The 25,234-nt window shown below is 44.7% G+C and overlaps 1 protein-coding gene and 1 long non-coding RNA gene across 4 annotated transcripts in view; one reads left to right on the top strand and one right to left on the bottom strand.

Moving 5' to 3' along the window:
* KIRREL3 (kirre like nephrin family adhesion molecule 3) overlaps positions 1-25,234 on the bottom strand; it is a 728,850-nt gene that overhangs the window by 521,851 nt on the left and 181,765 nt on the right. The window contains exon 1 of one of the 3 annotated variants that reach the window (XM_044997031.1): positions 14,540-14,669. The exons of 1 other annotated variant lie outside the window; for it this stretch is intronic. Coding sequence is in view for 1 of the 2 variants with exons in the window: in XM_044997030.1 (XP_044852965.1) it covers positions 14,264-14,312 (49 nt within the window). In the remaining variant the exon portion in view is untranslated. Of the gene's footprint in view, positions 1-14,263; positions 14,361-14,539; positions 14,670-25,234 lie in introns of those variants that run through there. One more of the 3 variants, XM_044997030.1, reaches the window with a different exon arrangement.
* On the top strand, positions 14,793-17,451 carry LOC123354794. The gene is made up of 3 exons (XR_006574879.1): positions 14,793-14,872; positions 15,903-15,998; positions 16,464-17,451. It is a non-coding gene; the product is annotated as an uncharacterized LOC123354794 (long non-coding RNA).

Raw genomic sequence — 25,234 nt, 5'->3', positions numbered from 1 at the left:
ACCATTCTGTCTGGGAACTGAGCCTGAAGAATGCAGTCCCAGAGATCTCCCATCTCGGCTCCTGAGAAAAGCTGTGGAACAGCCAAGGAAGAGACTACCCATAGAGACTAGTGCATAGAGCCCATTGCATGCTGGGAGAGGCCTTTGGAGTTCAGTCAGCGCCATAGGAATACTCCTGTTGTACAGATGTGACCAGTAAAGCTCACAGTTTGCATATCTCACTGTACAGTCTGAGACTTCATTTCACATTAGAAACTCCCAGAGTGAAAGCAACAACTGTGTAATGGGAGTGTGCAGTGGTGGGAGGTAAATACCCTGCACTGGACAAAGTACAGGCAACACCACTTAAGCCCCTCTTCTGCAGGCTTAAATGGTGCACTGGCCCTGTACTGCCCCTCTGCGAATTCCCCCTGGGGGGTAGTGATGGCGCTGGAAGGGAGTGGAGCATTGCTGTGGGTGTCCTTGTGAGGTTCACTGGCATGAGAGGAAGACATGAAAAACCAGGAATCACTGGCTGACATTCTCTGCCTTTCTTGTGCAGGAGGTCAGACTAGATGACCATAGCAGTCAGGGATTTGAATCTATGCTATGGGCCTGTTTGCTATAAACCCACTTTATCTGGCTGGAAGGGAATTCCTCCAGCACAAGGACTGCATAAACCTAGCATAGGCTGCCTTCCACAGGCCCTAATGTAGGTGTGACAGGCTGCAATGCTGCCACAACATACAGTATCTCCTGTGCTGCCTTTGTTAGCCCCAGGGCCATTTCAGCCCTTGACCACACCATAACCGAGAGGGTACAGCACTGGCTTAAAGCCATCTTTCTCCCCATTCCCCTCGCTGTATCTGGGGCTACATCTACACTACAGGCTAGGGGTGTGATTTCACTGCTCGTGTACACACACTGCGCTAGCTCTCATTGAGCCTGTGTGAGTATAATTAGTCATGCAGCCGCAGTGGCGTGGGTAGCACTAGCAGAGGCATGGCTGAGCCATGCCAACTGAAACCGGTGGGTACATACTCAGCACAGCTGAGCCATGCCTCTACTTCCCATGCTAGCGTGGCTACATTACTATTAATACTCAATGAGAGCTAGCGTAAGTGTACATGAGCAGAGGAATGACAGCCCTAGCTTGTAATGTAGAAAATAGCCTGTGAGTGCGGCAGCCCTTGGAAGCAAATCTTGGAATCTCATCCTATAAATCAAGGTCATGGAGGTTTGGTTTGTTGGGTTTTTTAAATCCATGCTGCAATCGGAACAGTGCGCCACCTCACCTCACCAAGGAGGGAGACCATGGCTCGTCATCAGAGACATAGCTTGACCAGGGACCCCCTTCTAGAGGGGAATGCAGGCATGATGCTCTCAAACTACAACTCCCATGAATTATAGCAGGGTAGGTCTGGAAGGGACCTCGGTAAGTCATCTAGTCCAGTCCCCTGCACTCAGCACAGGACTAAGGAATAACTAGACCAGGGGTTCTCAAACTTCATTGCACCATGACCCCTTTCTGACAACAAAGTTACTAGATATCTCTGGGGAAGGGGGCCGAGCCCAAGCTCTGCCACCTTGGGTGTGGGGAGAGGGAGCCACAGCCTTAGCTCCACCACCTCGAGTGGGAGTGGACCTCGGGCTTCAGCTTCAGCTCCGGGTCCCAGCAAGTTTAATGCTGGCTCTGGCAACCCCATTAAAATGGGGTAACAACCCACTTTGGGGTCCTGACCCACAGTTTGAGAACTGCTGAACTAGACCGTTCCTGATGGGCGTTTTTCTAACCTGTTTTTAAAAACCTTCAGTGATGGAAATTCCACACCTTCCCTATGTGAGCACCATGGCAACATTTTAGAAATTAATTATTTCGGGTTAAGGCTAAAATGTTTTGTATTAAGATTTTTCACCAAAAACTCAAAATTTTCCATGGAATGCTTAAAGGAAAATATCTAATTTAAAAATTCTGTGGAAAATATCCATTTTCCAAACAGCTCTGCACAGAATGTCCCACTTCCCCTTTCTAGACCCCTTGAATAGCCATCCCCTCCAGCCCCAAGGCCCAGCAGCCTCCACTCTGGCAGCTGGAAAGCCCTTCATCACCCTTTGTTCTCATTTTCTAGACCACTTATTCTCTTTATTTTTTCCTCTTGTTCCACATTAGCTTGTGTTTCTTATTTCAGCCCCAGGGGAGTGAGGGGAGGAGAGTTGTTTTCATAGCAAAAACAGTGGTCACAACAGGGCTCCTCAGGTGAAAAGGAATCGGTAATTGAAACAAAACCAAACCAAATCTCATTAGGATATTTGTGCAAGAAGTACAGTGCAGCTATGGAAGGTCTGCCAGGGAAACAGCTCAGCCTTGATTAAGATTTAACTGCAGTGGAATATCAGAAATGTTATTCCTTTTGTAGCTCCTGAAAAGTTCGGCCTCCAGTCTGCTGTGCCAGGAACCTCAAAATATCCAGGGCTTTTTAATTTTATTTTATTCCCTCTTTTCTAAGCCTGGAAAAATCGTTTTGTGGCATTTTGACCTTCAATTTTTATCTCCAGAATAATGAGACCCATGCATCTTTTTCAGCTAGGTCCATTAGCAAATCTTCGGCATGACACTGGCTGTCTCTGGCCCACCAACAAGGGCATCCACAGAGCGCTTGAGTTTATTCAGTCCTCAGCCATGGGCTGAACTATTCAGACTATGTTGAGGTTTAGTGATGCGGTGGGCGGTGGCCAATGAAGAAGATTCCTTCAGCACGCTGAGGATGACAGAGCTGCTGGCAGCTGCAGTTTGGGGCTAATGTAATTAACAAAGGGTTTGCCAGCTCCTGTGTTAGGCTGGAGTGGACACGAAGATAACTTCCCAGGCCCAATCGTGGATTGAGGCCCCCGTTGTGCTATGGGTTGTAGACCGGTATATGGCAAAGAAAGCCCCTGCCTCAAAGAGCGCACAGTTTAAGTATATGAGGAGGGACAGCAGATGCATACAGCAAATAGCTGGGATGAGAACAAGAGGCAACAGCAAGTTGATGATGGAAGTGTAGTACGTAGAGGTCACAGCACTTGTCTATACGGAGAGTTAGTGCATGGTCAGCTGGGGTGTAAATCTACAATGCTCTAGGCCGGTGCACGCAACTGGTCACGTGGACTGAGCTACTGTGCACTAAAATGTCCATCGTGTGCTTCGATTGACAGCCTAGCCATTGCCACCTGTCTTGCTTCGCAGGTTCCATGACAGTGGTGAGTTTTTAGGATGCTGGCCCTCTAAACAGAAGCGAATTTCACACTTTGCACATATTTTGAAAATAGTATGTGGCGCAAAAGATGGATCCCAACATTTGGGGCTGTTTAGATCAAGGAGTCTGGTTCAGGCTGATCTCTCCTTTGCACCTTAGATTGCACTTTTCATGCAGGGATCTCAAAGCACTTTGATATGATGTGGGTATTATCTCTATCTAACAGGTGGGGAAAATGAGGCAATGTGACTTACCCAACATCACAAAATGAGTTGGAGGCAGGAACAGAATCCAGTCCTGAGTCCCAAAACATCATCCTAGCTACAGAGCCACATTACCAAATATGGCAGTGTGTTAATACTTGATCACCACACACAGACACAAAGGCTTTGAAATATTTTTTTTCTATCAAGTCTGTGGCATGTGTAGTTTATGATTTCAGTTTCCATGGGACTTTTAATCCCCAGATTCTGTTGTTTGCCATTTTCTGCTCAGATGTGGCATGTTGAAGAGACACACACACTGTGCTCTCTCTCATGGAGAATCCAAGCCTCTGGCCTAGATCATCCTGGTTCACCATTATCAATAAATGGTTATATTATTAATTATTATTTTGTTAAGATATTAACACTCTTGTTTCTCCAGCTTCCCCACAACAGCAGTTTGCACCAGCTGATGCTGCAGGATGTTACATGGTACATATAAGTGGGTGACATTCATCTAGGAGAAACCACTAATATAATTAGCCAGACTGGCCAGGCAATTTGCTACCTGCTGCACTTCTGCAGACTGGATGGAGAAAGGCAGCCCATTGTCTCTTTTCTAACCTGCTTGTTTTATGTTCACTTTGTTTTGGCTATCAACTGAATGCACTCAAGGGTAAGGACCCCCCAGGGACCTGTGATAGTTACTACCGCAAACATAACATCTATATTTGTTGCCACGGTGATGGCTAATAACATTATAATGGAACATGGGGTCCTTTGCAGCAGCACATGGCAGGCTGATACATCTGCAAAGGTATACAAGCTGGAGGGAGAAAAATAAACCCACCTTTCCCGGCTGCTACAGGGGTTATGGGGTTTTCGTGTGTGTGTGTCTGTGTGTGTGTTCCCAGAGACTGGTATTTTGGTAAGGTGACCAATGAGCAAATTTTATATTCCAGCCCGACTGCTGGCAGCAATAATGGCAGATAAACCCAGTAAGACTGAAGTGTGGGATTTCTGAGGTCTTAATACATGGAGAAAATTACAGTTCAGGACAATATGATTTCTCTCCTAGCTGTCAAGATCATCTAAGTTCGGTGGCGTGCAAAAGTCTTCAAGATGACCTTTCCCAAACAGAAGCGAGAGTTGCGAAGCCTATTACTGAGCATAAGCCAATTTGCTTTGTAAGTGTAAGTGGCAATTTTCCTCCTAAATACATTACAGTGGAAGGTAAATGGCTATAAACAGAAAGTAGTGCTCTCTCTCCCCTATAAGAGCTCTCCGAGTGCTGTTTGTGAGATATGATCTTAAAACACACTCTTGTGGGACATCAGTAGCACAGAATATTGATTTGGTGTCATGTGGTGATTTTCATGCACACTTTTTATAGAAAAAAGAATGAGATGGGATACGGGGGGAAGACTCTTTTAAAACACCTTAAACAGCGGCTTTAATAGGCACTGAGAAATGAGGATTGATATATTTTGTTATTAGATGCATCAATAGAACCAAGGTAACTTATAAAGCATCTGGCAAAAGTTCCAATGGCCAGATCCTGTGACTAGCCAGAGACACTGATACTCAGCTCAGCTGTTGCATTTGACAATAGAACATGATTCGTGCTCCAGGCTGGATAGCAGGCAGGGTGAAAACAGCAATTTGGCCCCCTCGCTCCATTCCAACCAACAGAGCTGGGCCGATGCAAGGTGGAGTGGGAAGGGAGCAACTGAGACCTGCATCTCTCCAGCTGGTCATAGAACCAGAGAAATATCAAGCTGGAAAGGGCCTTGAGAAGTTATCCAGTCCAGCCCCTGCACTGAGGCAGGACCAAGTGAACCAAGACTATCCCTGACAGATGTTTGTCTTCGGCACAATGCGGGCTGGAACAACAACTGGGATGCTCGGGGCCCACCCTGCCACCCCACCAGCCCCTGCAGGAAATGGTTCAAAATCACATGCTTGCTCTAGGAGAAGTTATTCCACTGTCCCAGGCTGGGAATGATGGCAGCAATGAAGGATTCTCTCATTACAACCCACACCTAATATTCCCATGCATTGTCTAATGAGCAGAAACCAGGAGACAATGTGGAATCTCCCCTTTCCGATTAAAATCCCTTAATTACGCTCATCTTTATAATAAGCAAAAGATTTTCTGTGCTGATCTTCCCAATGGTCCATCTAGTCCAGCATACTGCCCGCAGCAATGACATGTTATCTCCAGATAACCCAACAAAAGGCACAATAATATAATACACGTCAGAGGATCTAATCCTGTTTATCTACATTTTTGGATTGGCACTTCTGTTCATTACGAACATGCTGTGTATAAGGACCGTCCATCTTCATTTGAAACTCACCCTTTCTATTATATGTAATTATTTCTCACTGCGGCTTGCATGCTAGAGGTGGTTACTAAAAAGCAAGTGTCTCTACAGGAAGATACATCAGGTCTCTTGCTTATTATTATTTGCATTACTGTACAAGACACTCAGCTCAGGACTATTGTGCTAGGCATTCTCCAAAAACAGAGCCAGGAATAGAAGCTAGGTCTTTGGGACTTTGGAGTGAAAAGGACCTTCTGAGTCACTGAGTCAAGTCCTCCAGTATTACAGACAAGCCAGTCATATTAAAAAATAATTCATTGAAAGTTTTCTGCCAGGAAATACAGTTCATTAAACCAAATTTTTCATTCATTAAGTCATATACATTTAGATAAAAATTAATTGAAAAACATTTTGAAAACATCAGTGTGTCCTATTCTGACATTTTCAGAAAGAAAAGTTTTGATTTTTCATTTTGAAATGACTTTTCATTTCAGAATTTTTATATATATAATCTGAAAATGTCAGAATAGGAAACATTGATGTTTTCAAAATGTTTTTCAATTAATTTTTATCTAAATATATATATATATATATTTATAAATAAAGTGGTGAAACAGAAACTAAATGTTTCTTTCAACTGACCCTAAATGAATTTTTTTCAGAATGTTGCTTTACAAAAAAAAATTCAAAATTTTGGCTTTTCATTGTGATTTGAGAGGACTTTTTTCTCAAATTCATGAAATGTTTGACAAGATGGAAGTCTTCTGTCCTGCGTCCCACTCCAATACCTCACCCCTTCGCCCACACTGCCTTGCTACAGAGAGGAATATCTGGAAACCCAGATTCTCAGCTGGAGTAGCCCTACTGAAGTCAATAGAACTGCACTGATACACCCCAGCTGAGCCATCTGTCCCATTGTGAATAACCAAGATACACCTAGATATTAGAGTTGGTCAGATAGTGGTCAGTTCAGTTCTCCCCTTGTCAGAGCCCTTTAAAATCCTGAACTTCCCAGGGCTTCAAAGGTGGTCTATCTTGATTTGGTTGAATAGATTTGTTCAATAGCAAGTGTATGTAATCAGCATCAGACAGACATAACAGTGACAGGGACTAGTTGGAAATGGAGACTTCATGGATATTCCATAGACTGGCATTTTCTAATACTTAATACAGTTGCAAACCACGAAGCTAGCTCATGAATTCTTTGCAGTCAGGATTCCATAGATGTCGTACATGGGGAATGCTCCCAGCTAGGACACAGATATTTCCATGGAAGTGGTTCTTAGCCCTTTCCAATTATTGAAAGCAAGGTCTGTTGTAATAATTGGGACTACAAATCTACTCTAATTGTGAGCTCAACTGTACAGAGTATGCAAAAGTTAGTAAAATGTCACAATAACCTATAACAACAAATGTCGATAGGAAAAGTTATGAAAGGGAGACAGAAAAATGGAATTAACCGGAACAAAAGGGCCTCCTAATATAACTCAAAGACTGTGTTAAATCATGTTTGGAAAAAAGAGAACATCTGGAACCGGAAATTAATGAACCAAAACCGGTCTGTCAGATATTAGGCAGTATTGGCAGACAAAATAATAAGGGAATGGGCTATTTCACCTACTATTCCCTTTGTGGGTCCTTAAAGAAACAGACTTCTGGGGGATGGGGGAGGAACATGAAAGAACAGATGGAGAGAAAGAAGAACAGAGAGACGGCGAACTTCACCATCAAGGCTGCTGCTCCCACCATTGCCTGGGACCCCAGACCTTCTTCATTGTAATCTTGAGAGCTGTCCTGACCAGACCCAGCCAGTGAGAGGGATCCAGTTCACATCAGCACCCCTGTCAGCTCCAGCTGAATCCCAAATGCCCCGAGATGAAACAGGACTGGATGTTAACAGCACCAGCAACAAAAGCAACTCCAGTTCATCTCAACTCACTTTCCCCCAAAGGGCAGTCTGATACCATCTAAGAGACTGCCAAACTAGGGGGGGGTCTCCTTCTAAAATCTCTCTCCAGCTAAAGGGAAAGGGAACAAGAAGTGTTGCTAAAATAAAAGCCTTCCTTAATATTTACTTTTCAAAGGCTTTAACTGATTTTCCTTCTTTTCTGTATCTTTAATAAAAGGTTAGAGGTTTTTTTAATGGGACTAAGAAGGCTGAGGTCTCTCTGTATACCAAATCCCAGACCTTGTTTAACACTGGACAGTGACTGAGTTATGTTAACACCTTTGGCATACTTATTTCATCTAAATTAATATAACAGGCCTCTCTGAATCCCTTCATTCAGCCTGGACCCTCTTCCATTTAGCAACATGGCAAGAGCAAGGTGGCCGTGACACGCTGACAATTATTCATTATGTCCTGGGGTGTCACAACCCCAACACTGAGAACCCCAGATCTACTATACGTATGGTCATTAAGAAGCCACTCTTTTGTTTTTAGTATTCAGATCCTCAGCTGGTCTAAATGGGATTGCTCCACTGAAGTCAATTTGCATAAATTAAGTATCTGGCCCACAATTTTTAACAGAATCAAGGAATAAAATATATTGTTAACCTGTGCCATCATTAGCCCAATCGTTAATTAACCTCTTCACCCACTCAAACAAAAATATCCAATCACAACAAAACATGTCATGAAGGAAAAAGCAAACAAACCCCCGCCCCCAAACAATACTTGTTAATTAGCTCAGCAACTCACACGGCTAAGAGCCAATGTAGCTATGAAGAAGGGGCTGGATTCTCTGGTCCACGTCGGTCATTTTGTGCCATTTAGGTGGTGCAAAGTGGCCAGATGCTCACTGTGGCTACCAGAGAACTCCGCTTGTGGAGTGGAACTATCCTTATTAATTACTAGTATTACTAATTATTAGTATAATAATTTGTGTCGCCGTAGTACCTAAGAGCCCCAGTCATGGACAAGGACCCCACTGTACAAGGTGCTATACAAGCAAACTTGCACTAGCTTCCCCCTAACTTTGCATACAGTTTGTGAGGGTAGCAGGAATAGGGGGTGGGCCAATTTTCCAGGTCACTTACAGATCTTATGCCAGTGGGTTAAGTTAAGGCAGCCCCGCAGCTGCTCTAACTTACACTAGGGTTTGGCAGTGTAGGGACAGGGTGCCTGATAGCCCCCTGTTCACCTGTGCTGATGCTAAGCCAAGCTGTGTCGTCGAAGAGAGTTCAGCACAAGGTTTGTTAGATCAGACCTGGTGTTCATATTGCAAACTAATGGTCTGTCTACACTGCAATCAGAGGCATGACTGCTGCATGTGTAGATGCATCTGAGCCAACTTGAATTAGTTAGATCAAAATAATAATAGCAGGGAAGCTGCAGCAGTCCAGGTTGTACAACCGTGCCTTGGACCCTGGCTATGTACACACAAGCAGCTAGCCGAAGCTGTGGCAGCTTCACTGCTATTGTCATTCATGCTATCTAGATCAAAGCTAAGTCAGGTATGTTTACACTTGCTGCAGTCACACCTCTGACTGCAGTGTAGACAGACATTAGCAGTGACACATTCAGAAACTGTGGCTTCTGTGCAACAGAAATAAGTTTTGTGAACTGTCCTCAAAAATGTTTTGCTTTTGTGCATTTTCTCCTTTATCTTTGTTGTGATAAACATCACCTAAAAAAAACAATATTTTTTAATCCATAGCAACAGCTGTATTTAAACACAGGAGGGAAAAGATAATCACTTATCAGGGAAGCATATTCACACTTGAGGGAAAAAGATAATTCACACTTCCTCTAGCTTGTCTTCAATGATACACGTTTGCTAGAGACTGAAGCTCCATATGTTTTCCAACCTTGGCCATATTTGTGGAGCGAAATTGATTTTCACTGTTAAATATTTTCCTTCAACCTTTTAATCTTTCTGGCCTTATTTACTCCTTTAGTCAGTCTGATGATTGCAACCTACTGTTAATATTTCCTTGTGCTAAAGGAAAAGTGCAGGGATTAGTCATAAAAACGTAGTTAACAGATTAATATTTAAAAAATTAAGGGTGGAATATTCAAAAGCATTTTGCATTGGCCTATCTCTGCACCCATTGAAGTCAATGGGCACCTTTAAAAATGAATGAAACTGTTGTTTGAAACACTTGTCATGGTCTCACCAGCTCCATAACTGTGACTTTGTATCTCAATGGATGCTGCCATTTCTTATCAATAGTTCCCAGCAAAAAAAATTACTCTAGTGATGTAGAATAGGGAGCAGGAAATTCAGCTCCGATTGAAATGCACAAAAAAAAGCCAAAAGAGTGTCAAAGTTGTTTGAAGGATACAAAATTTTTAAACCACTAGTTAATTACACTGCTAAATTAAGCAAAGCATTGACAAATAAATATAGAATTTACCTTACAACAAACTTGACCTCCATGTTTTCCCATGCACTAAGGGCCATTCCAACAAAGCACTTATTAAACATGTACTTGAATTTAAGCATGTGCTTAAGTGCTTTGCTGGATGGGACCACAAACTGGAGCTGACTTCCCCAAGTCCTATTCTGTACCACTAAACAATCAAGAAAGCAGCTTCCTATCTGATTGCGATTCTTTTTTTCCCCATTATATTGTACACAATACTTTTATAGGGATTTACTCCCTTTGTACTTGGCTGAAATTATTAGCATCTCTTTTATAGTACTTTACAGTCGGTCTTTCATAAAGAGAAATATAGACACAGGGTATGATCTCTATTATGGAAAGTACCTCACTTTCCCTAATGTTCAGGAGCATGGCACTCATCATATGACCCAGGTAGCCTGCTGACAACAATAGCCAGCATTAAACCCTCTAATGTCCCTGGTCAATTATAAAATGCAACAGTATGGGAATAAATTTCCCTCCAGCCAGCCACACACATTCCTTGTGCAGCCTGAAGCATGACTGGTTTGCCTTAGAACACTATCTTACCCTGCACAATCGCAGATAACACTTAGCAATTATACAGCAATTTGCATCTGCAACACTTAATCCTCACAAAATCCCTGCAAAATATGTCACTTAGCATGATCCCTATCTCAGAGATGGAGGACACTGGGGCACAGAGGTTATGGGCCACCGAGTATCCTCAATTCCCATTGATAATATCATTGTCAATATCAGAACTGTCCACACCTTTGTCACTATAGAACCAGCACTCAGCACCCTCCAGGGGGCACTGGCACACTGCAGGATCAGGACATTAGTGACCTGAGCAGTGTCATCCACGGAGCACTGGCAGAGCTAAGAGCTTGTCTATACACAAAAGCTGTACTGCTTCAACTAGACTGGCAAAGTTACATCTTTAGAACCCTTCCAAACCCCCACCGCCGGTGCAGGCACAGTTACATCAGTATAAAGGTGCTTTATACCAATAGAACATATTCCCCAAGCTATACTGGTATAAAGCCACTTGCAGCTAGCAAGAGATATTATGAGTAACAAGAAGGGTTTCTTCACACATGTTAGCAACAAGAAGAAGGTCAAGAAAAGTGTGGGCCCCTTGCTGAATGAGGGAGGCAACCTAATGACAGAGGATGTAGAAAAAGCTAATGTACTCAATGCTTGTTTTGCCTCTGTCTTCATGAATAAGGTCAGCTCCCAGACTACTGCACTGGGTAGAATAGCATAGGGAGGAGGTGACCAGCCCTCTGTGGAGAAAGAAGTGGTTCAGGACTATTTAGAAAAGCTGGATGAGCACAAGTCCATGGGGCTGGATGCGCTGCATCTGAGGATGCTAAAGGAGTTGGCGGATGTGATCGCAGAGCCATTGGCCATTATCTTTGAAAACTCATGGCGATCGGGGGAGATCCCGGATGACTGGAAAAAGGCTAATGTAGTGCCCATCTTTAAAAAAGTGAAGGAGGATCCGGGGAACTACAGGCCTGTCAGCCTCACCTCAGTCCCTGGAAAAATCATGGAGCAGGTCCTCAAGGAATCAATCCTGAACCACTTAGAGGAGAGGAAAGTGATCAGGAACACTCAGCATGGAATCACCAAGGGCAAGTCATGCCTGACTAACCTAACTGCCTTCTATGATGAGATAACTGGCTCTGTGGATGAGGGGAAAGCAGTGGACATGTTATTCCTTGACTTTAGCAAAGCTTTTGATACGGTTTCCTATAGTATTCTTGCCAGCAAGTTAAAGAAGTATGGGCTGAATAGAAAGCTGGCTAGATCGTCAGGCTCAACGGGTAGTGATCAATGGCTCCATGTCTAGTTGGCAGCCGGTATCAAGCGGAGTGCTCCAAGGGTCAGTCCTGGGGCCAGTTTTGTTCAATATTTTCATTAATGATGTGGAGGATGGCATGGACTGCACCCTCAGCAAGTTTGCAGATGACACTAAACTGGGAGGAGCAGTAGATATGCTGGAGGGTAAGGATAGGATACAGAAGGACCTAGACAAATTAGAGGATTGGGCCAAAAGAAATCTGATGAGGCTCAACAAGGACAAGAGCAGAGTCCTGCACTTAGGACGGAAGAATCCCATGCATTGCTACAGACTAGGGACCAAATGGCTAGGCAGCAGTTCTGCAGAAAACGACCTGGGGATTACAGTGGATGAAAAACTGGATACGAGTCAAAAGTGTGCCCTTGTTGCCAAGAAGGGTAATGGCATTGGGGCTGTATAAGTAGGGGCATTGCCAGCAGATCAAGGGATGTGATCATTCCCCTCTATTTGGCATTGGTGAGGCCTCATCTGGAGTACTGTGTCCAGTTTTGGGCCCCACACTACAAGAAGGATGTGGAAAAATTGGAGAGAGTCCAGCAGAGGACAACAAAAATGATTAGGGGGCTGGAGCACATGATTTATGAGGAGAGACTGAGGGAACTGGGATTGTTTAGTCTGCAGAAGAGAAGAATGAGAGGGGATTTGATAGATTTCAACTACCTGAAAGGGGGTTCCAAAGAGGATGGAGCTAGGCTTTTCTCAGTGGTGGCAGATGACAGAACAAGGAGCAAATCTCAAGTTGCAGTGGGGGAGGTTTAGGTTGGATATTAGGAAAAACTTTTTCACTAGGAGGGTGGTGAAGCACTGGAATGGGTCACCTAGGGAGGTAGTGGAATCTCCTTCCTTACAGGTTTTTAAGGTCAGGCTTGACAAAGCCCTGGCTGGGATGATTTAGTTGGGGTTGGTCCTTCTTTGAGCAGGGGGTTGGACTAGATGACCTCCTGAGCTCCCTTCCAACGCTGATATTCTATGATTCTATGAAAGCACCCCCCTAGCAATATAACTGCATCCATATTTGGGATTGTATCAATATATCTATTTTGGTTTCAAAAGATCACACCCTTAACCAAAACAGCTATTCTCATGCAAGATCTGCAGACCAATTTTAGGGCACCACACCACATCCTCAATTGGTGTCATTGAGATCAGCTCTACTAAAGCCAATGGAACTGCCGCAAATCACACCAGTGGAGGGTCTGGTGCTATCATACTGAAGATCCTGACTCCCAGTCCTGCGGTTAATCTACTAGGCCAGCTGCCACTCTGAGATGTTAGGACTGTTAAAGCCTCAGTCCCGTAGTTCTTCTCAGCAACCCCCCCCGGACTCTTCAGTAGATTTGTCTGCACTCTGTGACCTCAGGCACCTTATTCTGCTGGCTGACAATCTGCTGAACACACAGGTATTTTAGGTTTCTTTGCCTTTACTTATAAATCAATTTTAACTATAACAATGATATCAGCAACAAAACTGAGCCAAACTGCATGGCCCATTCTTCTCACCAACTAAGTATCGCAAATTAAACAGTGAATTATATTGCAGTTGGGGTATTGTCATGCAAACGAAGAAAAACAACTTGCTTTCCAATTTCCTCATGCAAATATAAACTGAATTGTTGAGACAGAGAATATATTTTGCCATCGCAGTGGTTCGGCAGAAGATAAGAAGCATTGCAAAAGTTCTGCATTTTGTAAGCTGGCAGGTTATTGAATAAATAAATAAATAAAAACACCCAGCAAAGCCATATGTTTGAATAACATTCAAAGGAAACCGCCAAGATCAGCAGGTCCAGAATTTAATCAGCCTTTTAGTCCTTATACCTTTTTGCATATGCCATACACTTTGTAGTTTACTTCCCTTAAAAACAAATGCTTCAATACTAGTATTTTTCTAAGGAAGGGAAAAAAAATAAGCAACTCAGCTTTCATGAGCAACCCTACCATAATACGCCTTTGTGCTTGTATGAAACAAATAGGACCCTATAATCTTTTCCCCCACATCACTATGCACAAATATTGTACTACTTTAACCATACCAGTATAATTAAAGTGGTACCACCCCTTCTAGTTACTCTGGTATAAAAGTGACTTTTACTGGTATTGCTGCTATTCCCATAGTAGAAGACGAAGCACCTTTATAACTGGGTCCATACAGGGGTTGAACCAGTATAGTTATTTCTGTTAAAAAATATAAATTAAAAAAAATCACACCTCTAACCAACATTGTTATACAAGTACAAGGAATGTGTGTAGACCAGGCGTAACCATGCTGCACTTCACAGAAAAACTTATGCAGAGATTCACCTGGGCCAGAAGAAGTATCATCCAGTAACACTTTGCTGATCCTATGCATTCACTGTTTTCTGCCTTCAGAACTAAATTAAAGCTCAGGGCACAAAAAGTTGGACTCTCCTCCCAATCTTCCTAAGTGCTTCATCGCCACAGCTTTACTTCTCAATCTTTCCCTTTTATTCCAGATCTAAGTATGATCTGATCTTAAATGAGTCACCTCTATGACCACATGGCTAAGGTATGAAGGCTGCACTACCTGGCCCGCTATAGAACATCTTCACTTTGTACCTTTCAGGACTGTGCTGCCGAAGACTGCAGGCTCCTTCAAGGAGGACAGTTGAAAAGCACCAAGAGTCTACTGCTTCTGTCCGTGTTTTGGTCTTGCACAGGCTCTGCTTGTACCAGGTGCTCTTCACCCAGAAGCTGATCTCCTGCAGGCATTGTGACCTCCTTGTAATGGCATCTGTGGAGTAGGAGACATGCAGCTGGGTGTCATCATCAGCTGTTGTTGACAGCATAGCTGTGTCATCACCCCACCTCTCCAAGCAACCTGATGTACAAATTGAAGAGCACAGAGGATGAGATAGAGTCCAGTAGGTTTCCACAGGTGACAGCAATTAGGTAAAAATGAGTAGGTCCTTTCTGGGTCCTGCTGAAGAGGAATGATTGGAGTCATTACAGAGCTGCATTGTTTACTCTAGCTATGATGTGGCAGTGGATCAATAAAACCCCACAGCTGACTGTGTCAAAGGCTGCAGAGGAGTTGAGTAGTATGAGCACTGAGATTTGATCTACATCCATTGATTGCCACATCTCTTAGTGCTACTAGGTCTGTGTCTGGACTGTGTCCTGGGCAGGAGCCTGATTGTGAAACATCCAAGATGTTGGCAGGTGTCATGTTGTTTAAGTGTGGTTATCACTATGACTCTTCTCGATGATTTAGCCTAGGAAGTAGGTGGTTGGAGGTGAGCTGCTAGCTGGAAAAGGGTTTTTGCAGAGTAAAAGAATGAAATGGAGCAAAGGAAAAAAGTTAAGACTAAATACTAGGAAAAAAATCTTAAAACTGAGATGTATTAACCTAGAAAGGTAAGCCCCATTGCTGGACACACAGTTAACTGAATTGGCCAAAGCCCTGCAGAATATAGCATGTGATGAATCCATTCTGGTAGTAGTATGTTAGAAACTTTAGCAGGGTCCCCATGAGGTGGACCAGATGGGAGCTTCAAAGTTCAGCCCTGGCTCTCAAGTTTCTCAAAGCTTGAGGATGTCCAGATCCAGAGGTATAAGGCCCTGATCCCTAAATTCCCATCACTCAGTAATTAAGGGAACTAGAGAAATGGATTCAGAGCTACTAGAAAGGGGCTCTTTCCTAGCCATCAAATTTACTTCTTCCTTTCTACTGCTGTTCTCATTCCAGCACCTCACGAATGAATTCAATCAACTCCAATTTACCCAGCGTGGCTGGCAGGAGTCATAATGCTCATCTCCTGTCTCTTGTCAGGGGCTAGGTGCAAGGGTGTCTCCCTTTCTTCATTGTACGCTCAGATGCTTTGGTGTGTTCTGTCTCTAGAAATAGGGTCCTGTCACTCTTAATAATAGCCCTATTAGATTTGGTGGGAGTGAGCTAACACTGAGTCACTGACCATACCAGGCTGGCAGAGAAATGGAGTGGAAGGAAGATTTCTGCAGAGCAGCTGTCAGCGCCATTCGTTTGCCAGGGACTAGAATCATGTAATTCACAACTTCGGTAAGCTGGGGAAGTTATCATTTGAAAGTTGTTGCTCTGCAGTGGCTTGACAGTCTAACAATACAAAATAAATCTCCTATTCACGCCACTCTGGCAAGACTGAATCCTTGGAATGTGCAGCAGCAGCCGAAAGCAGCGATAAGTTCTTGTTACAATGCTGTAACTTACAGCAGCTGAGCGCTGCTCTCATTTCCATACATTATCTTACTGCACACACAGGAAACCTTTCCAGTGGACTTTGCTGTCACCGAGCCTTTATTCCTCCTTCAGTGTTAAAGCTGAACATACTTCGTGTAAGCCTAAAGCCCGAGCAGACCCTCTGATATCTCTGGTTTTGAAGTGTCTGGGAGCTGCAGCATTTTTGCCAGCTATTTGGCTGTTGGATTGGAGTCCGAAGCATTTGTAAAAGCTTTGTAAATGGTATTTGGAGTTGAAAATGAACAACGCCTTCCTGTCTTGTATCAGACAGGACAAAGCGCTATGGCATCTGGCCAGCCAACATGGAACTGGGCTTCATAACAGAAAATCAGCTCCTGGGAAAGGAGGAGTCGTAGCAGCTGAGAAAATGAACAGCTGCATCAGGGGAAGAACAGCAATAAGAAGACAATTCACAGGCTCTGGATGATAGACACCAAATTAATCAAAGGGGACAGGTGGGGAACAGCACTCCATGTATCACTGAGATCTTGGCTGTGCCACCGCGGAAGAGAGAGGATAGCAAGACATCTTCATTTTGACTGCTCATGAGCCATGAGAGAGATGTAGCGTGTATGTGCGTGTGTGTGTGCACACACGCACATGCACTTACACACAAATAAACAAGGACACAAATAATCATCCTGTTAGACAAGCCTCATCTACTGCCTTTTACTTGCTGCCCCACGCTCCTCAAGATTTGGCGCAGGCATGAGTACGCAACGATCAAGGCACTGTGGCCCAGGGGATGGGGGGAAATGGACTGGGACCCCCCCACCAAGTCTGAGGGGTCAAGCTTTTGCTGAGTGAACTCAGGCGAGTCACTTAGCATCCCTGTGCCGCAGTCTGCCTATCTATAAAATGGGGGTGATACTGACCCTCCTTTGTAAAGTGCTTTGAGATCTTGGGAAGAAAAGCACTTGGCTAAGAGCCAGGTATTACCATAACTGTTTCCTTGATGGAGGCATTTTTAGCCTGCTGTTCATTTTGGGAAGGTACTATAGACTTTGGAAGGGGTGGGGGAATCCTCAACACTGCTCCATTGATGTCAGTGGAGCTATCCTGCTTTACATCAGCCGAGGATCTGACCTGGGGTCTAATACAGACATTTTCAACAGCCTGTTTCACATACATAAGTTTAGCCATGGGGACTTTACAGAAAAAAAAAGATGTTGCCTGCTAAAAACTGGCTCTGGCTTCCTGAGCTGAGAAAGCCGCTCTTGCCAAGGATGTTATCCTGAAGCCCCCAAGTGAAAACATCCACTTTTGCCAAACAAATGAGCTCGATTTGTTATGGGAGCTGTGTGCATCTTCTCTCGGCAGAGACAGCAACTAGCGTGAAGGGTACAGGAGTGATTTCCATGCAAACCAGAGGATTTGATTGTAAAAGACTGAAAGCATTATATTCAGCAGCCTGATAAAGCAACTCTGCATCTTCCACTGTGCAGCATATTTTAGCGTTATTTTCCCCAGGGTGAAATTCACTGCAGGTAAAAAGTCTGACATTCCCAGATACCCCTGGAGACCGAAGTCCTCTATTTATCACCACACAGGTACAACTTGGGCAAAGCACTGCACTACCAGTTTTCCCCACAGTGCTTTGCTGATGTGTCCCAATTCCCATGCACAGGAATCAAAGAAATTATATGGAAAAGATCTACTCAGTCTCCACGTCCATTCCTCAGCCCCAGCCAGTGCAGAACTGCTCCCTACAGTACTTTGTGGGCTAATTTTGAATGTACAGTGGATGTATGTCAAAGATTAATGAAGCAGTTTTAAGGCTGCCAAAGCACAAGGGGTGTTGTGAAGGGTGAAAGTGCAATTTAGCAAATCACCAGGAAAAAGGATGGACTGTGGTTTGTGTGTGTGCAAAATCCACCGTCAACCTTGGGAGTCTTTTGAGCAACCCCAGCTGGTCTCCATGACCAGTTCAGAGCTTGACTTCTCTGCTACAGAAAGCTGGGCACCAGTAGTTATTGTGGCTTTGTGATGCTGACACTTACCCACCATGAACTATAGACTTTCACCTTATTCCCACAAGCCATCAACCAACTATCTGATAGTGGCTACCCGTTAAGCCAGTGGGACCTGTTGTATTAATTAGATGGAATGAATGGACCAAAGGTGTTAACATAACCCAATCACTGTTGAATAGTAAACAGTGTTATACCATCTTGGGGGTTTGGTATACAGAGACCTCAGCCTGCTTACTACCATGGCAAACACACCATTAAAAATCCTTTAAACATTCTATTAAAGGGACTGGAAAAAAGGAAAAACAGTTGAAGGCTTTGAAATGTAACGTATTAAGTAAGGCTTTCGTGGTAACAACATTTTCACTTATGAGGAAAGGCTGAGGGAACTGGGCTTATTTAGTCTGCAGAAGAGAAGAGTGAGGGGGGATTTGATAGCAGCCTTCATCTACCTGAAAGGGGGTTCCAAAGAGGATGAAGCTAAGCTGTTCCAAAGAGGCTAGAACTAAGGGGGAGGGATAGCTCAGTGGTTTGAGCAGCGGCCTGCTAAACTTAGCGTTGTGAGCTCAACCCTTGAGGGGGCCATTTAGGGATCTGGGGCAAAAGTCTGTCTGGGGATTGATCCTCCTTTGAGCAGAGGAGTAGACTAGATAACCTCCTGAGATCTCTTCCAACCCTCATATTCTATGATTCTCAGTGGTGGCAAATGACAGAACAAGGAGCAATGGTCTCAAATTACAGTGGGGGAAATCTAGATTGGACATTAGGAAAAACTATTTCACTAGGAGGGTGGTGAAGCACTAGAATGGGTTACCTCAGGAGATGGTGGAATCTCCATCCTTTGAGGTTTTTAAGGCCCAGCTTGACAAAGCCCTGGCTGGGATGATTTAGTTAGTGTTGGTCCTGCTTTGAGCAGGGGATTGGACTAGATGACCTCCTCAAGTCTCTTCCAACCCTAATCTTCTATGATTCTTGTTCCCTTTCTCTTTAGCTGGAGAGAATTTCAAAAGGAAATAAAATCTTTTGTTTGAGTCTCTTAGAGGGTATCAGAGATGTTACTATCTATCATTTTGGGGGAAAAGAGAAGTGAGCTGAGATGGGCTGGACTTATTGTTGTTGCTGCTGTTGTTGTTAAAGTCCAATAGCATTTCAGCCCAGGTAGTGGTTGGAGCTGATAGGAGTGGCGATGTCACATGGGTCCCTTTCTCTGTCCCAGTCTGGTCAGGACATCCCTTGGGATCAGGACAAATATTGTCTAGCATCCCAGGAGATGGTGGGGGTGGCAACCTTGTGAAGTTCACTCCAGTATCCTCCAGCTGTTCTTCCTCTCCATTCTTCTTTCTCTCCATCTGTTCTTTCATATCCTACCCCCAGTCTCTTACTTTAAGGATCCAAAACAGGGAATTGTGGGTGGAATAGTCCATCCCCACATTATTTTGTCCGCCAATTAGACCTAGTTTCCAACACAACAATTTTGGTTAATTAATTTCTGGTTTTATATTTTCTGTTTTTACCAAGCTTGATTTCAACACTGTCCTTGAGTTATATCAGGTGGCCTTTCTGTTTAGTCTAAGGGCTTGTCCACGCTGCACCAGTGCTGTTGTGATGCTCAGTGAAGATGCTAAGTATGCCAACTGGAGAGGTTCTCTGGGTGGTGTAGGTACTCCACCTCCCTCAGAGGCAGTAGCTATGTCGAGGGGAGAATTCTTCTTTCGACCTAGTGCGAGTCTACATTGGGGACTGGGTCGGTATAGCTGCGTCTCTCAAGGATGGGGATTTTTCACACCTAGTGAAACTTCTAGTGTAGACCAGACCTAATTCAGTCTGTCTCCCTTTTGTACCTTTTCCCATCACCATTTGTTGTTATTGGGTATTGTGACTTTTTATGAACTTTCATGTAATTTTTAACGTTGAGCTCACAGTTAGGGTAAATAGACCTAAGCATGTGCTTAAATTTAAACATGTGCTTAAGAGACTTTTCCTGAGCCATAGTGGCAGAGTCTTGGGCTTGGGCAGGATTGGAAACATCATGAGATAATATCAAACTCTTGTGTGATTCCAATCCTGCCTAAAACCAAAGTGTGGTTAAGTGAGGAAGCTGTAAAAAGGAATGCACTGCACAACGTCACCAACTTTTACATACCAAAACAAAAGAACAAAGTTTCCAGTTACAATTTGGTGCACGTGTTGGAGGAAAAGATTCAAGTTGGCTGTTATTTTACTTGAACTGAGTTTCTCATCCCTTAGTTAGGGGAACAGCACATGGATGGTAAGCCTGAATATATTCCTACAATTGGATGCATTTAAGCAGGTGTCATCCTTAAGCATTTCTTGACAGGCGCTTGGAAACATAATGGGATGTGGGTTCTATTTCCTTTCTCTTACTGAAAGGCAAAGCTCTGTTTTCAAAAGAATATGCTAGTGTTTAAAGCTGTTTTGTTAGAATGAATGATAATGTAGTCAACACAAGGGCCTCATCTCCCCTTGAAGTATGCATGTGTTTAATTCCCATTCACCTTAACGCATACGTGTCAACCTGGCAAATAAACCTTACACATGCCTTGCGTGAATGTGTCTTGCTGGAGATTTTGGTCCCAGAGGAAGCCAGGGAAGAAGTGAATGATATTCCTTTCTACTGACTAACAACAAGGTGGACATGAGACCTACCACTAGACTAGAGCTAACTAATTGAACTCTTATTTAACTCAAGTGCTAGAGGCTTTCGGAGCTGAAATACCAGCTTTCTAGTTCAATAACTGAAATAGGTTCTGTTCACAAAATCTGTGCTTGGTCTGCCACAGGCTTCCTGTATGACTGTGGTAAGTCAATTAGTCTCTCCATGCCTCAGTTTCCCATCTGTAAAATGGGAAGATAAATGGATTAAGAATGTGTAAGATGCTCAGGGGCCACAGAAGTACCTTAGATAGATTCTTCTCTCTGTGAGATTGTGACTGAATGCATTCCTGTATTCACACCATACACACTATTGTAATAATCTTTGTACAAAATATGCCCTGTGAGGTATCATTCGAACACTAATAACCCACTAGTAAATAATATTATAATGAAATGTGTGTACCAATATTAAATGTAAAGTTATGAACATACACTGAAATCATAACTGAAGTGTGTTTACCAGACAGGTCTGGGGAGTTGGTAAACCTCTTTTTCAAAGACAAAGGAAGATGTCAAGGGGGAGGAATAGCTTGGTAGTTTGAGCATCGGCCTGCTAAACCCAGGGTTGTGAGCTCAATCCTTGAGGGGGCCATTTAGGGAACTTGGGTAAAAAACTGTCTGGAGATTGGTCCTTCTTTGAGCAGGGGAGTGTGACTAGATGATCTCCTGAGGTCCCTTCCGACCCTGATATTCTGTGACACCTGGCCAGGTGTCATCAAAGCTGATGACCATTGCCTTTCAAGTAACCATTCTTTAGCAAGAAAAGGGGCAGGAACAAACACATCTGAATCTTAGCAAATAACTTAGCAAACCTCCCTCCTCCCAGGCTCCATGTCGCCTTGCTCTCAGCTGGAAAGAACTTTATCAAGGGAAGAGGCATTTCAAAGTGTGTCTGAACTATACAAGTAAGAGGAAAAAACAAACTAAGTTAGCTCTCACTATCCATCTCTCTTGAATTTAACAAGACAAAAGAATTCAGCTTATTGACTTCAGGATGGATCCTGACCTGAAGATTGGCCAATAACACCGTGGGAAACATGTAAGAAGAATTTCGCCTTGAGCCAAGCCTAGTTTGTAAAGTTTTCATACTAGGAAGCATTTATTCTTTATTTTTCTTGTAACCATTTCTGACTTTAATGCCTTGATACTTGTAGTCACTTAATATCTCTCTCTTCATAGTTAAACAAACATTTTTGTTCTATGATTAAAATTAATCCAATATTGTGAACTGTGTGGGTAACTCCCTTTAAGGTGCCAAGTTGTTGTATTTTGTTCCTTTACAGGGGCAACAGACCTTGTTATCTGAGCTGTCCAGGAAGGGGCTGGGCAGTACAGTACAGAATACACACTTTCTGGGGGAAGGGGGGAAATCCAGGACTGGAAGTATGTTGGGAGTCACTCTGCATGTGGTAACCAAGGCTGGTGAAAGCCAGAGTGTGACTGGAGTGTGCTGGCAGGCTGCAGTCTCTCTCTCTCTCTCTCTCTCTCTCTCTCTCACACACACACACACACACACACACACACGGTGTGACTTGCATGCTGGCAGGCAGTTTGTGAGCAGCCCAGATGGGAGCTACAGCAGCAAGGCATTGCAAGGCACACAAGGTTGCAAGGCCAGAGTGACAGTCCCCCACACATAGAATCAAAGAATATTAGGGTTGGAAGAGACCTCAGGAGGTCATCTAGTCCAATCCCCTGCTCAAAGCAGGACCAACACTAACTAAATCAACCCAGCCAGGGCTTTGTCAAGCCGGGCCTTAAAAACTTCTAAGGATGGAGATTCCACCACCTCCCGAGGTAACCCATTCCAGTGCTTTACCACACTCCTAGTGAAATAGTGTTTCCTAATATCCAACTTAGACCTCCCCTACTGCAACTTGAGATTTGCTCCTTGTTCTGTCATCTGCCACCACTGAGAAAAGCCTAGCTCCCTTCTCTTTGGAACCCCCTTTCAGGTAGTTGAAGGCTGCTATCAAATCCCCCCTCACTCTTCTCTTCTGTAGACTAAAAAAGCCCAGTTCCCTAAGCCTCGCCTGATAAGTCATGTGCCCCAGCCCCCTAATCATTTTTGTTGCCCTCTGCTGGACTCCCTCCATTTTGTGCACATCCTTTCTATAGTGGGGAGCCCAAAATTGGACGCAGTACTTCAGATGTGGCCTCATCAGTGCCAAAAAGAAGGAAATAATCACTTCCCTTGATCTGCTGGCAATGCTCCTACTAATGCAGCCCAATATGCTGTTAGCCTTCTTGTCAACAAGGGCACACTGTTGATTCATATCCAGCTTCTCATCCACTGTAATCCCCAGGTCTTTTTCTGCAGAGCTGCCGCTTAGCCAGTTGGTCCTCAGCCTGTAGCAGTGCATGAGATTCTTCCGACCTAAGTGGAGGACTCTGCTCTTGTCCTTGTCAGGGCTGCCCAGAGGATTCCGGGGGCCCGGGGTCTTCAGCAGCGGGGGGCCCTTCCGTTCCGGGACCCGCCGCCGAAGTGCCCCGAAGATCCGCGGCGGGGGCCCCCCCCCACCGAATTACCGCCGAAGCGGGACCCGCCGCCGAAGTGCAGCCCGGTCTTCGGCGGTAATTCAGCGGGGGGGGGTCCCCGCCGCGGGTCTTCGGGGCACTTCGGCGGCGGGTCCCGGAACGGAAGGGGCCCCCGCCACCGAAGACCGGGCTGCGCTTCGGCGGCGGGTCCCGCTTCCCCCCCGCCCCGGCCCCAGCCTCTTAGCCCCGGCTCCCTCCTCACCCGGAGTCTCAGCGCCTCGCCGGAACAGCCGCAGCGTGTGGCCGGCGGGGTCTGAGCTCCGTCCCGCTCAGAGTCGCGTGGGGAGGGGGCGGGGCTGTGAGCTCCACGCCGAGCGGAGGCAGCTGAGCTCAGCCTGGAGCTCCCAGCCCCGCCCCCTGACCACGTGGCTCTGAGCAGGGCGGGGCTCAGGGGCCCCGGCGGAGACTCGGCGCTTGATGCGCTGAGGCTCCAGGAGAGGGGCGGAGGCGGGAGCCTCCGCTGTTCTCTTGGGGGCCCCTGCGGAGCCCAGGGCCCGGGGCAAATTGCCCCCTTTGCCCCCCCCTCTGGGCGGCCCTGGTCCTTGTTGAACCTCATCTGATTTCTTTTGGCTCAATCCTCCAATTTGTCTAGGTGTCAGTGGACCCTATCCCTACCCTCCAGCATATCACCTCTCCCCCAAGATTAGTGTCATCTGCAAACTTGCTGAGGGTGCAATCCATCCCATCATCCAGATCATTAATGAAGATGTTGAACATAACTGGCCTCAGGACCGACCCCTGGGGCACTCTGCTTGACACCAGCTGCCAACTAGACATCGAGCCACTGATCATTACCAGTTGAGCCTGATGATCTAACCAGTTTCTATCCACTGGTCTGGAATGCACCTGAAATGTCATAGAGATGTGTATAATAATTGTGCCTCTTGCACATGGATTCATTAGAACATCTGGGCCATACCTAACATACAACCCACTGACAGATTGAGAAACAAGTATGTCTCATGGTTAAGAGATTATAACGGGATCAATTCTGTTGGTTCAATTTCTCCATTTCATTAGCTATGGATCAGGATGTGTCAAGCCCCATTTTCCAAGAGCCAGACTTGTAAACAAGAGGTCATTACCGAAGCAGAACTGCAAGCGTTCAGAAATAGTTGTGGGATCGGAATGTGATTAATACATTTCAAAATAATTCAGCTACTTATGTTAGCTGGACAAAGGCTTTTGAAAAGCCCTGTGGAGGAGGAATGAATCTTCCAAATTCTGACAGGCAACAGGTAGGACATTATCATGGGTCTGTGCCTAATTTTAATTACACACACACACACACACACACACAGATTGATTCACCTGAATTGATGCTCAACAGGTTTCCAATTAAAAAAAAAAATTCAATGCAAAATGACAGTTTTTAACAAAATGTTTGAAAAAATTTCCATTTAATCCTGCCCCATCAGTGGCAGAGTCAGGAAAAGAAGCCAGGAGTCCTGGCTCCAACATCTGAGCTCTGACCTCTAGATACGCTTCCTAAGGAAATCTGTGGTGGCATGTGGACCTTCCACCTCTAGGTCACCAGTTTACATCCAGCCAGGTCAGAAAGGACTTAAAATCATTGCCAGCTGATGGCTCTTTCATTGCTTATGTCGGCTATTCAAGTTGCCCAACATGGCCTCAGTGAACAAATGTCTGTCAGTGATATGTTTTGTGATATGGACAATACAGAACATGGGGTCTCGACTCTGGGGTTATGACCCCAATGCAGGTCACCAACAGGTTTCAGGAGGTCAACATAACCCTCCCTTTCTTAATGGCAATGGTTCTCAAACTATTTCTCATTGTGGGCCACATATGCAGCTCTCTATACGTTAGGAGGCCCACATCCACACAATATAT

This window comes from Mauremys mutica, chromosome 22 (genome assembly GCF_020497125.1).
Source record: "Mauremys mutica isolate MM-2020 ecotype Southern chromosome 22, ASM2049712v1, whole genome shotgun sequence".
In the NCBI taxonomy this organism is placed as follows: Eukaryota; Metazoa; Chordata; order Testudines; family Geoemydidae; genus Mauremys; species Mauremys mutica.
This window is presented reverse-complemented; position numbering and strand designations above follow the sequence as displayed.